Below are 15,205 nucleotides of genomic sequence, written 5' to 3' on the forward strand. Positions count from 1 at the left end.
GAAATAATAATACAAATTTAAAGTAATATAGCTGTTAATTGATGCAATACTATTGGTCAGGAGAAAGAAATGTAAATATATGATAATATTTTGTATCGAGTTTATGGATTGAACAATGTCAAATATTATTGACCGCATACATATTTTTATCACTAATGGCTAATGGCACTAATTGATATAGTATTTCTGTTCAGTGAATAAAATAAAATTATCTTTTTAGTCAATCTATTTGGCTGTACGATAATTAGAACAGGATTAATAGAAACGATTATCTGTTGCTATCAGGTTACTCACAGCTTCACAGACACAATAGCGGCACATTAACACGCTCCGTCCTAATTAAACCTGGTTGAGTGGCTGAATACTCGGAGAGGCAGCGACGACTAAGCGAGGGAGGGAAAATAGGTGGATAAGAAGAGCCTCGGGGAAGGTTTATCATTGTTTCACCACACATTCCCTTTAGGATTCAGCCTTGGCTTCAGCTAAAGCCTTACTTTGACAGTCTGTATTGTTCCAAACTATATATAGGGATGAAACAACATCTCACAGAGGTTGAAAGTTTAATACTTAAGGCATATTAGATTATATATATATATATATATATATATATATATATATATATATATATATATATATATATATATATATATATATCCATTAAAGCAAAACACAGCATTGTGATCATCTGACCATTGAGTTCAGGATGATTCTCTGTGATATAAGAGATTATATCTTTGTAATGAGATCATCCCAAAATCTGACTAGAAATAATTTGTTTTGCAATAGGTAACCAGGAAAAACTAAGTAGCATATTAGGGCTGTTATTACAATAAAGTCAAATATAAGGAAACATAAACCAAAAATGTGCATCATAGAATTATGCATTGTATACATTATGCAGTTACCTCATCGTTTCAATTTCTAATATTTTAATGCAATTGTTAGATTGTAAATGTAGAATTATGTGTTGTTGTGTAACAACCAAATTATTTTCACATTTAAAAACATAATTTAGCACAGTAATATAATGCTAATATATTAGTATTTTGAATAGATATTGTAAATCGATTTTGACGGATGAATAGCTAGCGCTGACCCATGGGTCAGGAGTCTTCAAGGTTCTATGTTTGTGCTAACTCCAAGGATGTAGCCTTAAGACAAATACGAATGTTCACATGCCTCTTTATCCAACTCCCCATCACTCCTTGTCTGTTCCTCACTTTCTCTCTCTCTCTCTCTCTCTCTCTCTCTCTCTCTCTCTCTCTCTCTCTCTCTCTCTCTCTCTCTCTCTCTCTCTCTCTCTCTCTCTCTCTCTCTCTCCGTCAGTCTCTCACTCACTCTATTTCCATTAGTCTACTCTTCATCCCACTGCTATCGCCCCCTGACTAGTTTTTCCCTACTTCCGTCCCTGACTTTACCACCAATCCAGCCAACTTCTCAACTTCCACTCTGATTTCTCTCTCTCTCTCTCTCTCTCTCTCTCTCTCTCTCTCTCTCTCTCTCTCTCTCTCTCTCTCTCTCTCTCTCTCCCTCTCTCTCTCTCTCTCTCTCTCTCTCTCTCTCTCTCTCTCTCTCTCTCTCCCTCTCTCTCTCTCTCTCTCTCTCTCTCTCTCTCTCTCTCTCTCTCTCTCTCTCTCTCTCTCTCTCTCTCTCTCTCCCTCTCTCTCTCTCTCTCTCTCTCTCTCTCTCTCTCTCTCTCTCTCTCTCTCTCTCTCTCTCTTTCTCTGTGGGTGAGGAAGTGGACATGCAGGCCCACTATGGCAGGGGAGGGAGATTAAATGGAAGTGTCACGGTGACACATGGCTCTGATAATAGGACAATAGAGGCAGTTTCAATTATGGGACTCTCTCCGGGGACAACTGCTCGGAATAAATTGCAACCAGTTAAGGTTTTCCTTTTTTCTCCCCCTCGCTGTCTGTTTATTCATTTTGACATTTGAATCCGTCTTTTTTAACCTCCGGGGACCTGAATTCAATAGCCTCAACCTGCTCCTACGGCGGCAGACGCTGCGTGGAGCCTGACCACTGCGGCTAAGTGCTGGGGTTCAGCGTCTTTTTGTGTAGGGGGGGGGGGGGGGGGGGGGGAGGAGGCTCGCTGGCTTGGGGGATTTAATGTCTGTGATAATGTTCCTATGTTTTGTTGTTAACTGTGAAAGGGTATCAAAGTAATTAATTTGTAATGGGTGTATAATGGGAATCTTTAAAACAAACACACACACACACACACTCACACACACGTGCATGTGCACGCATGCATGCACGCACATATGCACAAACACACACACACAAACACACATACACGCACACGTACACAGACACACAACACACACACACACACACACACACACACACACACACACACACACACACACACACACACACGTACGGCACCATTATCTCGCGCCACTCATTTCTTTGCACGTGCAGTCGAACACTTTTATATATCATCCTAGCCTGGCATGAAATAGGAAGTGGAGCTGAATTTTAACTTGAAAATTGTTATTCCCTTCCCTGGAGGTCAGATAGTAAATTACAGATGATAGAAACTAAGGCGGCTGTGACAACAGTTTGCTGGGAATTGATAAAGCCACTGAAATACCAGGTTTGATTTATACAGATAGAGCACTTACTGGTTGATCCACATTTAAGTGGTAGCGCATTACCATGGCCCTCTTAAATTAGATAATTGGATTTCTTACTTTACATTTTTACTGTTTTCATTCCTGCTCCATGGTTCTCTTACGTATCTTATCACTCGGGACAACCCTAGCCAGACATGCAGCAGTCATGCTATTGTAGGATGCTTGGACAGAACCGTCCACAAAACCAGAAAATCCAGCTGATGTCAGAGGCAGGCTAGGAGCATCGACTCCGAGCTGAAAGTTTATGGGTTCCAACCACAATGTCCACTGTTACCAGCAAGCATCCTTGATATCGTTAGCCTCATAGCATAGATGCCTAAATAATAAAGCTAATTAAAATGTATATTTATAATTAATAATAATAATTGTACATTCAACACAATCTCATATTTTAAGGTTCATCTTGTATTTAGAATAAAAAGTCTAAATAGATGACTTATGAAGATAGTGATTATGGAATGATGTGCCAATGAGGCACAGTGAATCAGCAAAGTTAGGAGAGTAGAGCTAAGTTAGATATCACAATTTGGCCAAAATGTGACTTAGGCAATTATGCAATGTGGCTAATGATATAAACAACTGACGCCTAGATGGAAAAGCCTCTCCTAAACACAGGGAACATAAAGATATCCTCCAATGAAATGCAAGAGTGTATATCTCTCGACGTGACCGACATAAATTGTGTTGTTGCTGGGAAGGAGCACATGGAATGTATCTTGTAAATTCCTCCCCCTCCTCCTCTAAAGGATCCTGGGGACCACCTGTACCACCTGTACTCCCAGGAGACAGGGTCGGCCCCCTGTCTCCATGGTGACATGGGACCCTGTTGACAGATATGGGTGGGCGGTGCATCTCCAGGCCTTTTGTAGCTAACAGAATTAGAGCTGTGAGAGAGAGAGAGAGAGAGAGAGAGAGAGAGAGAGAGAGAGAGAGAGAGAGAGAGAGTGAGAGAGAGAGAGAGAGAGAGAGAGAGAGAGAGAGAGAGGGAGAGAGAGAGATAGAGAGAGAGAGAGAGAGAGAGAGAGAGAGAGAGAGAGAGAGAGAGAGAGAGAGAGAGAGAGAGAGATAGAGAGAGAGAGATAGAGAGAGAGAGAGAGAGAGAGGGAGAGAGAGAGAGAGAGAGAGAGAGAGAGAGAGAGAGAGAGAGAGAGAGAGAGAGAGAGAGAGAGAGAGGGGAGAGAGGGAGAAGGAGGGAGAGAGACAGACAGACAAACAGAAGGAGAGAGTGAGAGACAGACAGACAGAAGGAGAGAGAGAGACACACAGATATTCAGTGATACAGAGACACAGAAACAGAAAACACAAACACAGAGAAACATAGATGCATGCATGCATAGATAGAGTGATAGAAAAATAAAGACCTAGATAGAGGCATGGAGATGCTCAGAAACAGTGGACATTGCGGTTTGTGGATGCTGGTGGCTGGGGACAGGAACGCCCCCCCCTCCCTGTAAGGGGTGGACCCGGGTTGTGGCGGGTTTCACGGCCTGGCATGTGTCTCCGGCCCTCAGGGACAGCAGTCAACCGCTCCGCTGACAGGGAGACGCGTGGAGACGTGATGCAACGGGAGGCGAGGAGGAAAAGTGTCTTGGGATATTGTCTTCATTGTCGCGCTGCGTCTCAGCGTCTATCTGACGCTGAGGGGAGCAGCAGCTGCGCTGGGTGACAATAAGGGGTTGTCATCCTGAAGAGATTCGTTTTGCTTTTTTCTCCTTCCTTTCAAACATGTTTATAGACTTCCCACAATACTTTGAAATGGTCTGCTTTATGTATATTCCTGTTTTTGTGACTTTAATAGGCTGTGTGATTTCCAGATGGATAAAGTGTCTGTTCTCCCGCCTCTCAGACGCTGAGTTTCTTTACTGTATACAATCTGCCGTCTCACTCATATTATTTTGTCGTTGCCTCAGAATACATACAGAAAAATACATTTTCCGCCTCAGCTGAAGCTGCTGTTGAAGAGGCCGGCTGAAGCATTCTTGAATGGACTCCCACCATCCAATACCTTAGACACCACCATATTGTTTTTGTGTTTATTTCAAAGAAGAAGCGCACTAGAGGTTGAGTGACAATACATTTATTTTAGTGCTAAAAAAAAAAACTCTGGCTGTGAATCTCTTCCGTTCCTGTCTTTCTCCTTGCCTCAACGCCTTGGACAGCACTAATGTGATGTGGGCCAAGAGGAAAAATAATGTTTCTTGGGCCCAAAACACCCTTCACTGCGCCTGAGAATATGGGTCATGTCGTGGGGTGGAAGGCTGCGGCGGAGGCCTGCCAGACCAGGGCTAGGCGGGCTCTCTGTGTGACAGCGGGGCGCTTGGAGCCGCGGTTAACGGTCATCCTGGGCCGGGTCTGTCATCTCGGTTTGCTTCGGTCAGACGTCCTCCGGTTTCATCGGCGTGGTGCGTTTGATTCGCGGTGACGTTACAGCCACACTCTTGAAATGCCTCCCCTGTTACCATTACTGTATATTACAAGGTATTTCATTGTCCTGTTAATTATTAATACTCACACTTTGTTGAATTTGAGGTTGCAGACCTTTACCGTGTGGGAAATCCTCCATTCTCTTTGAAAAAAAGGCTATTATTTGAGGAATAATAAAGACATGGTTGCTGATATGAGTGGGAGTAACTAAACAAGTGAATACAATCTATTTAGCTGAATCCTTTTCATAATGCACAGGTGCATACTGTCTTATTTGCTCCGGCATCACATGTGTATTATAAAAGGCAGCAAATAATCCAAGAAATCTATATTTTACATGCATAAACCCTTGAAGGTGTGGAAAACACTTCCCCTCGCTCCCTTCATCTCTTGCTCTGTATCTCCCGGCGCCCCCCTTGTTTCATTAAAGCGGCACTGCAATTGTGCTGGAAATGTTTTGGATATGAGCTCTGCCATTTTCCGAGACATGGCTAACAGATTACACAGTCCCCCATCTCTCTCTCTCGGCAATCGTTCTCGTAAGGCTGACCTTTTCAGCCTCCTGGCTATATTTAAACACAGAACTCATAGAGTTACGGTCCCAGGAAAACATTTAATTATCAGCTTTGTCCATTTGTCAGACTTAATTCATGCTGGACATAAATGCTGCTGCTAGCTAGTATGTTATGTGGTGTATTTACTGTATCGCCGTTGAAAAACCAGGACACCGCTAATTAAACAAACAGGTCAAGGAGCCTAAACACCGCAGAACATTTTTCCTTCAACTCCTTCAACAGATATTATTACATTTATCGTGTATTTTTTTCTGTTTTGAACCAATCCTCTGTGGTTAAGTAGGAAAATTATACAATTTAATTTTTTTCTTTTTATTATGATCTGAAAAAGCAAGTTGGCACAAGGGCTGCATGCCATCGATGTTTCTTTCTTTTTATTTGCTTTCAGTCTTTAATTATTTATTCATAATATCAAGAAAGGCAGTCCAAAATATAATGGCTTTTTTTTACCAACAATGAAATTAAATATTACAATAATAATACCAGAAAAGGAGAAACAGTAAGTAATAATCAACATGATGAACAAAGATTACCTCTCTTTACACCTACATGCTCACATTATGGGTTTGACCTTTTCATGCTGAAGAAAGGACACAACGTCACTCAGCAAATTGCGGACAAGGGGTCCTCGGTAGACCTCCAACAAAAAGTAGCTCTACACTAGGGTAATGAGGGACACACTTGTTGTCTTTTTGGATGTAGAAATATCATTAATATCCTCTGGAACAAAACGTTTGCCGCATGAGGTGATGGTCAGCACCAAGCAAACTGCTACTGCATCTGGAAAAAAACTTTGTTCATCTAGCAAAAGCTTTTTTTATTTTGCAAGACAAATACAAGCATTTTTAGAACATTTTCAAACCAAAGTGTTGACAGACTTGGGACTTGATCTTAAGAGACCTCAAGAGACTTGATCTTGGCTATTACCTCCGGGCTTGAGGTAAATATTAGTAGTTAGCCTATTTTTGGACGTCCGGTCATTGGAACAAATTCACACATACTGCCGAACTAGCTTTCAAAGACCTCCATCTCCCCCCGAGTCCGCCAGCCCCCATTCCTCCTCTGTTGACAATAACGAAAGCGTCTTGTTCTTGTTGTTTACTTGTGGTGTGTGGCAGGTCGGAGGCGGGGGGGCAGAGGGTGCTCCAGGTGGACCTGAAGATGGAGAGCTTCCCGGAGACGTTGGGCAGCCGCTGGATGGCCTGGCAGGTGGAGTACCCGGGCAGTCGCTCCACCACGCAGGAGGCTGAGACGGAGGTACGGCTGGCGCTGGAGGACCTGGCCGCCATCGTTCCACTGGCCATGGTGAGTAGGACCTGCGCCCTGCTCTCGGGACGCGACCCGTCAACACAGACATCAAGCACCAAACACCGTGTAAAAAGAGTCCACAAATATTTCCAGGCGTGGCGGAGCGAGTCCGGTGTGGTTGTGCGTTTCGAAGTGGTTGTGCGTTTCAAAGTGGTTGTGCGTTTCAAAACCACGTTATATGTTCATGCAGAAAGGATCTGCTGGAGACAGTGAGGAAAAAGAGGAGAAATTAACCAAAAGTGGCAGGAAGTTGGAATAGGGTTCACAAATTGTCATGTCTTGTGGTTATAAGTTATTTTAGCTTAAGTACATCTTGTCTACAATCTTTTTTTTGTCATGTGGAGAAATTGTATGTGACTATCAATTCACACAACTCCTTTTTCCAGTAAGTATACACTTCTGCGCACAATCTTCTTATAAGATTGCGGGAAATCGAAAGTAAAAGAATTGCAAAATTACCTTGGCAACAGTGGCCCATTGACTACAATCACCAGATATAACATTCTCTGAGAAAGATCAGTGCCCCACAGAGTCGGCTCCTGGTTCCGAAAGTGCCACTTTGAAGAGTGTCGTTCTGGGCTGCAAACGCAGCATACCAGACACTAGCTAGCCTCATCCTGTCTCTGAGAAAGCCGGAGCCGGCACCCCTGCGTGTTGCGTCCCGGCGTAGCGGCGTGTGTTACCAGGCCCCAGGCGGGAGCCCTGAGGCGGAGGCCTGGGGGCCGGCCCCAGGGCGCTGAGCATCTCCCGCGCCCAGCCATAGGACCCTCTTTATGTGTCGATTAACCAAAGCACATAGTCCGTGGTCTCCGCGGAAAGACCACCCGCTCTCACCTCTCCCTGCATTGTTAGTCGGGGGAAGAGCGTGCCGGCGACTGATTCGGATCAAGGCGAGGCGCAGGTGTAAAATGAGCAGCATCAATCACACTAACAGAGATGAGGAAGAAGGGCACGCAGCCACAACAAGGCTGATTACCCAAACAAAAGCCGGCGTGCGTTGGTTTCTATTTTTTGCAACTTTGTGTGATGTGCACACAGGCGGCGGCTCCGAATTATTGTGCCTGTGTTATTTTCTGTGTAAGTGTTGCCAATAGCGATGGAGATGACAGACGCCTGTGGGAGTCTGTGGGTGGATTCGGAGGCAAGCAGCACGTCCTCACTCACTCTCCCATCCCGGGGATAATTGAAGCTGTGTGTTTAGTGCTGCCGGTATTGTTAGAGTTCCCGCTCTCCTTCTTCTTCTCCTCTGCATTCTTTTCATGTCATTGATGTTTCCCGTTTCCACGGGGCTCGCTGCTGTGTGTGTGTGTGTGTGTGTGTGTGTGTGTGTGTGTGTGTGTGTGTGTGTGTGTGTGTGTGTGTGTGTGTGTGTGTGTGTGTGTGTGTGTGTGTGTGTGTGTGTGTGTGTGTGTGTGTGTGTGCGCGTGTGTGTCTTCCTGCCGTACACTGGCAGCAATCTGCAGGAAGACGATCTCCGACGCCTTTCCACCGGCACAGATTATTGGGGATGAGATTGTTTGACAAAGGCTCTGTTCTCTCAGAGTTATACAGTAACGGGCATGGACCAGCTAGTTTCCAGAGTAAAGGTGAAATGTTGCCTGGCACTCCCACGTCGACAGCCATGTGCTAATCAGGAAGTTCCAGCCCAGTTTGTTTGGCTCTGTTTTGTTATCTTTCCAAACAACGATGCTTATTTGCTAGAATCAGGATTTATGGTTCTTTCCGTATCTTCCCCGCTGGCTGAGATCTATCTTAATTGCCTTCTGTTATGATATGTCATTTAAGTTGTGCTTAATCAAATTAGTGAGAAATCATTAAGGCAACTGTCTCAGGGTTGAGAAAGATGAATGCGCCAAAAAACACCATTTGAATGTAATGTGTGTTGTTGCCACCTATAGTGCACCCTGTATAGATTACAGTTCAACCAACTTCTTATTTGACTGGTTATGCTTGTGTTACTGAGCTCACAGTTGCAATTGGCAAAGTATTGCTGCATGCTACTGTAGAGCTTTCCCTGTATACCAATAGGTTGCTTGCATACCGCAGGCCATACTCTGCTTTCCAATCCAGGGTAGGCTACTAGCAACAACACTTACACATACACACCCTTTACAGAACTCATTAACTTTTACCGTCATGAGTCTGTCTGATGCCCTCCTTCTCAGCATCTTTCTCTCTCACAAACAAGCATGGAGGCTTATGTGTGCTAACACACACACCCGCAGGCCCGCACACACACACACACACACACACAACAGACACACACACACACACACACACACACACACACACACACACACACACACACACACACACACACACACACACACACACACACACACTCACACACACACACGCACACCTTCATGCACCTTTTTCAATCTGCATGCACCAATATGTGAGAGCACACAAGCGCAGAGGGGGAAGGTTGAATTAGATTACTTAGGGATCGCTGTGGCATGAAAAGCCCAGAGATAAGTTCCCTCTATCAACACCACCACCACTACCACTTCAAGCTCCACCTCCACCACCATCACTTCCAAATCCATCTTCACCAACACCTCCACTTCCAACACCACCTGTTGGACACTATCATGTCCAACACTACCACACCACCTACAGCCACTACCATCTCCTCTTCCGACACCTCCCCGACCAATACCACCTCCATCCCTACCATCATCAGCACCAACCAACAATACCATTTCCACCACTACCACCATCACCAGTACCACCACCACCACCTTCACCACTACAACCTCCACCATCAACAACTCCAACACTGCCATATTTTCACCCGCACTATAACCATCCCAGTCACCACCCCCAGCCGCAGCAGCACCATAACCACACTCTCCGAAAGTCCCCCACCCTAGAGGAAGTTGACGTTCGTCCATATGCTGTTCCTGACTGATGGAAAGCTGTCAAGAGACGACCTGAAGCCTCTTTGCTGCTCTGCGTAATGAACACACAGAGAACATCTGATGGGCTCTACCATGTTTGATACCTTCTCTCAGCCAGGACCCTGCAGGGCAAGAAGTTATCTAAATGTAGATAGGATAGACTTTATTGCCCCCTGTGGACCGAAGTTCATGATGGAAAGTTTTTGCAAACCGGGGGAGAATCAAACAGAAGTCAGAATAAGAGTGTAGAATGAATTGGGAAATAAACATTGAGAAAAATGGCTGAGGGGTTGAACCGTGAGGAGGTATGAGGGGAAGCGGTGATGGAGTGATAAAGAAGGGATAGAGGGAAAGGGAGGCAAATAGACAAATCTGCATCTTTTTAATCAAGTTGTGAGTGGAGGTATGGAGGCAGCCCGCTGGAGGCGTCTGTTGACGCCACGGCGCGGCTCCGACGAGGCTTTCATCTGAAATTAGTGCTAATTAGCCTAATGCGCTAACACCATCTTTTGTTATAATGGAGAAGCTGCGTTTATTGTGCGTAGGTCAAAAATAATCTAATAAAAAAAACGGAGGAGCGGGTGTGTGTATAGGGAGGGGGTTGAGTTAATGCTAGGGTGTCTCGGTGGCTATGGGTGTAGGGGGTGTGGGGGAGGGTTGTATTTTAGTGACAGGGACTACAATTATTGTAATTTAATAAGGCTAATGAGGGTTTGTAATGGAAAGCTTAGTTAAAGGGTTTGGATCACAGTTATGGCTTATTACCTCGATTGAGCTTCAACCTTCCCACCGATCTCTCTCTTTCTCTATCTCTCTCTCGCTCTCTCTCTCTCTCTCTCTCTCTCTCTCTCTCTCTCTCTCTCTCTCTCTCTCTCTCTCTCTCTCTATCTCTCTCTCTCTCTCTCTCTCTCTCTCTCTCTCTCTCTCTCTCTCTCTCTCTCTCTCTCTCTCTCTCACTCTCTCTTCTCTCTCTCTCTCTCTCGCTCTCCCTCTCTCTCTCTCTCTCTCTCTCTCTCTCTCTCTCTCTCTCTCTCTCTCTCTCTCTCTCTCTCTCTCTCTCTCTCTCTCTCTCCCTCTCTCTTACACACATGACTTATGCTCCGTTCTCTAATTGACAGCGCCCTTGGTAGAAAACTGATTATCATGAAAATGTCTGATGATTTGTTGACACGTTTAATTTCTTGCATGTGGCATATCTGCCGGGCCGATGTGACGCGCCCGGCCGCGGGTGACACTCACAGGCGAGCAGCAGCGACGTCTCTTTGAAGGATGAGCCATGCTCCGTTTTAATGTGGCTCCTTTGCCCTCAGCTCTGAAGACGGACTCCTCCTTTTGTATTTCAACCGAAACACCTGCGCCGCGAACGGCTCACAGCGTCGCTCACCACTTTGTCACCGGCTTTCAAACCATGAAGGAACCGTTCCGCCAATGCTGCAATTATTTAAAAAGCTGAAAAATGAGTATTCAGAACCTTTTCATTTTTATATTCAGGAAGTGTATTTGTGTGCTTGGGCAACAGCGCATGTGTGTGTGGGTGCGTGTATGTGTGTATGTGTGTGTGTGTGTGTGTGTGTGTGTGTGGGTGTGGGTGTGGGTGTGTGTGTGTGTGTGTGTTTGTGTCTGCATTGGTGGGAGGGTGGGTGTGTGTTTGTTTGTGTGTGTGTGTGTGCGTGGGTGCGTTGGTGGGTGGGTGTGTGTGTGAGTGTGTGTGTGTATGTATGTGTGTGCGTGGGTGCGTTGATGGCTGGTCGTGTTTGTGGGTGTGTGCGAGTATGTGTGTGTGTGTGTGCGTGGGTGCGTTGGTGGGTCGGTGGGTTTGCCTGGATGTACGTACATGGAGTGAATGAAGAAACTCGTTTCCTTGCTCTTCTTTTCCTCTCGCTCTCTCCCAATTCTCCACTTTGATGTGTTTACCAAACCCTGTCTGCTTTCCCGTTACCTCCTTTCATCCATTCATCCAACCCTTCCTACTGCCCCGCCTTCACTAGCTTGTCCACCTCCTTCTCTCCTTCCTTCGTACCTAGCCTCTCTCCCTTCCTCATCGCCTTCCTGCTTGCCTTCCTCTCCCTCTACCACACTTGCGTTCTGTCCTGCTGCGCTCGACTTCTTACCGCTGGTGAAAATTAGGATAATTGATGGATGTATTGTCTGTCACCCCTCCGCCGGCCAGAGCCCTCATATGCATATGTTTTTGGGTCAGCCTGGAGACGGAGCTCTGCGTCTGTAATTGGAGTGTGAGGCTGGTGGATGTGGATGCGCGGCAGGGGGCTGCTCCATTATCTCCACACCGTGAAGTAATGCTCTGCTGTCCGTGCGGCCCCCGTCATCATCACGACCCAGGCTGCCCCCACGCAGGGGGAAGCGGGTGGGACAGGACATACATCATATCAGGACTCATTCGTCTTCCTGCCTGGGCTGTGCCGCCTCAGCCACTCCCCTCCCCTCGTCTCCAGCTCCCCCCCCCCCCCCCACCCTGCCTCCCCAGCTCCTGCCCAGGCGCCAAACTGTGTACCCCCCCCCCCCCCCCCCCCCCCCCCGGAGAAACGGAGGAGGAGAAGCAATGAAGACGAGGGTGTTTGCATTCACGCTCAGACCCCACGCGTCATTAAACAATACATCATCACACGGCAGCAATCTAGACCACACCCCGTCCTGCGGCGTTGCTTTGGTCATTTCCGCTGCCATGTGATACAGTCATCTGTCAACGTCGCTCCCCCTGAATATAAAATGTTGTTGCGGGGTTCCCAGTCACGTCTCCCAAGTCAAGTTGAAGTAATGGAAAGGAAAAACGTACAGATAAGGTAAAGTCACACGAATGGTATTGACATACTATCCAATGTACCTGGTGCTGTCCTGAAGACAGACAGGCGCCCGTAAGGGTGAAGTGTGATAGGTATAGCTCTGCTGAATACACAATGCTCTCACTCAATCAGTTTTCTACCTTCCGTGTCCAATGCCTATTTAGCTATCTTGGCTCTCAAGGGAATCCAATCACAGGCTTCGGCTTCATGACTACTCCGTTTTTTTTTTCTATTTTTGATCGTGACTCGTAAGGTTTACGATAATGACTTGATGGATGAATGTGAGTTGAGCAATCCATTAGCGTACCGTATAGTTATGCGATGAAGTGCTGGCACTAATTGAAGCCACTGCGGTGTGTGTTGGACGCGTGTAACACATCCAGCCAACGTGCAATGATAATTGATGTATACACGTCACGGCTGCACCTGCATAATCCACAAATTGATCGGGCATTTCAAACCTTATTCAAAAATCATCGGCTACAGTGTTTTTATTTATATGAGCTCAGGAATGAGTTAAGGTAAATAAACTCATTCAGCAGATCCTTTAGTTACATTTACAGCTTATACAGGGTATCTCTCATAATATATGTCTCCCTTATGGACACCCCTGCTCTGTAAACGTCTCACACACACAATCGAGCAATCTGAAATACCTTCAAAAAGGTATGAGATAGAAAGTGGGGAAGAGTTTGTGAAGTAGGTCACACGGAGCCGTGCTGGCAATGGGAGGCCGACTCCAGACGGATGGATCAATCTCAAATTGATAGGGTAAGCACAGGTCCATCTCTCATAGCTCCCCCATTATGGTCCATGGCGTTCCTTCTACTCACGCCAAACTACATTCCTGGCTTTAATCCGGGCCCCATCAAGGCCGGTGTGATTCTGAGGAGCAATGGACTGTACTGCAGAGCTGACCTTTGCGCCTGCAGAAGAGAGGCCCATGTCCTGAGGGCAGCTAAGCCAAGCTAAGCCTGGGGGGTATGGATCCTCCATCAGAGCAGGGTGAAAGGAATCAGTGGGTGGGATCAGCGGGTCATCCCTCTGCTGGGGAGGAACCCCTGATAGATTGACTTGTGTGAGTGTCATGTGTGGGATGGAGCTGCATCGGTTCAGGGCTGGACCTCACAGTCCCGCTCACTTCAGTGTCTCCCAGTTTCTCCCAGTTCCCCTTCTGGCTTCAGAAGGACGGGCTGCCGCCCTTGATGAATGTCCTCCAATGGCATCTCCTCTGATGCCACGACGGACCTGTTGTTGGTATTCAAAGGAGACGCACTCTCTCTTCATGCCTGCGCCATTGATCTGTGCCAGGGTGGTATTCATGAGTGCAGCAGGGGATTTGTCCTATATAGTGAAGATACAGCAATGTCCGCCAGTGCTACCATTTATTATTCAGGGAACATCTTGAACCAGGACCGGGTGCAGTCGCTGGTGTCTGCAAACTGCTTGTGCTTCTCACTTTAACGGCTGTCATGCCTTCAAACTATTTTGGTAGTATTAGCAATTAATTAGGCGTTGGCTCTCTCACTGTGTGGACTCCCTCGAAGTGATGGCATGCATTGTTTATTAACCTTGAGTCCTTTATGCAGATTGTCTTTTCTTTATGCACTTTATGCTGAGAACGGTTGGAGCTTGACAAGATCACATACATAAACCGCTCTTCATAGCTGAGATTAAATTATCTTGTCAATAAAATAAATAAGGGATTCACAAACAATTTATTATATAATTAATAACGGTAGAAGGATTTGCCCCGTCAGCAACATGTCACTGGGACACTTTGGTCAGCGCAGTCAGGGTGTATTTGCCCATAAATCAAATCCTCATAAATAATTTACAGCAGAGAGCAATTGAATGTGACCAAAACATCAATATCAACCGTGAACTGTCCGCTAGACTCTCGGGCCACAACAATCACTCACAAAACAATTCTGCAAGAAGAAGATAGTTCTTGATAGGTTCTTCGTTACATTCGTTCGTTTTGGGGTCACGGAGGGCAACGATCCATCATAACTCATTCCCCATTGGCTCATGTCGAACCCACCAAACTCATTAAAACAGCTGCACTCTACTCTTTTTTAAAAGGCTGCACTGTATTGCTTTCTGCGCCATGCAGGGGCCGTCAACTTGTTACAATGTCAGTTTTGTTGTCTGCGCGTCACGTCGGTGTCCCTCCTCCACACCAGCTGGTTTGGGTGGTACTCGGTGTCTTCACACATGTGGAGGAATGGAGACTGTGATTGAACTGAGGCAGTGACTCGTGCGCTGTGTGTTTTGTCTAAACAGTATGCCCTACCCTCTCGCTAACCGTCTCTCAATTAGAGACTAAGTTATCCGCCGTGCTACCTGCCAAATGAGCTGCCTCCGCCGCCATCAGTCCCAGGAACCAATTCAGTCGGGCTGCAGGAACCACAGCGTGATTGCTCATTATCCTCCTCCCCGAGCCCCCCCCCCCCCCCCTCCCCGCCCCCATTATTTTACCTGACACCTTTCTGCAGTCGCTACACTTTCAAAGCCACCACAGAGAGCCGCTCCCGCCAGCCCACTGTGGCT

At 46.4% G+C, this 15,205-nt stretch overlaps 1 protein-coding gene across 1 annotated transcript in view; it reads left to right on the forward strand.

Annotated features, from left to right (window-relative positions):
- Nucleotides 1-15,205, forward strand: part of si:dkeyp-14d3.1 (transmembrane protein 132C) — a 126,118-nt gene that overhangs the window by 74,806 nt on the left and 36,107 nt on the right. Inside the window, exon 4 of the mRNA XM_030357815.1 lies at nucleotides 6,759-6,945. Within this exon, the coding sequence (XP_030213675.1) occupies nucleotides 6,759-6,945 (187 nt within the window). The remainder of the gene's footprint in view (nucleotides 1-6,758; nucleotides 6,946-15,205) is intronic.

This window comes from Gadus morhua, chromosome 6 (genome assembly GCF_902167405.1).
Source record: "Gadus morhua chromosome 6, gadMor3.0, whole genome shotgun sequence".
Classification (NCBI taxonomy): Eukaryota; Metazoa; Chordata; class Actinopteri; order Gadiformes; family Gadidae; genus Gadus; species Gadus morhua.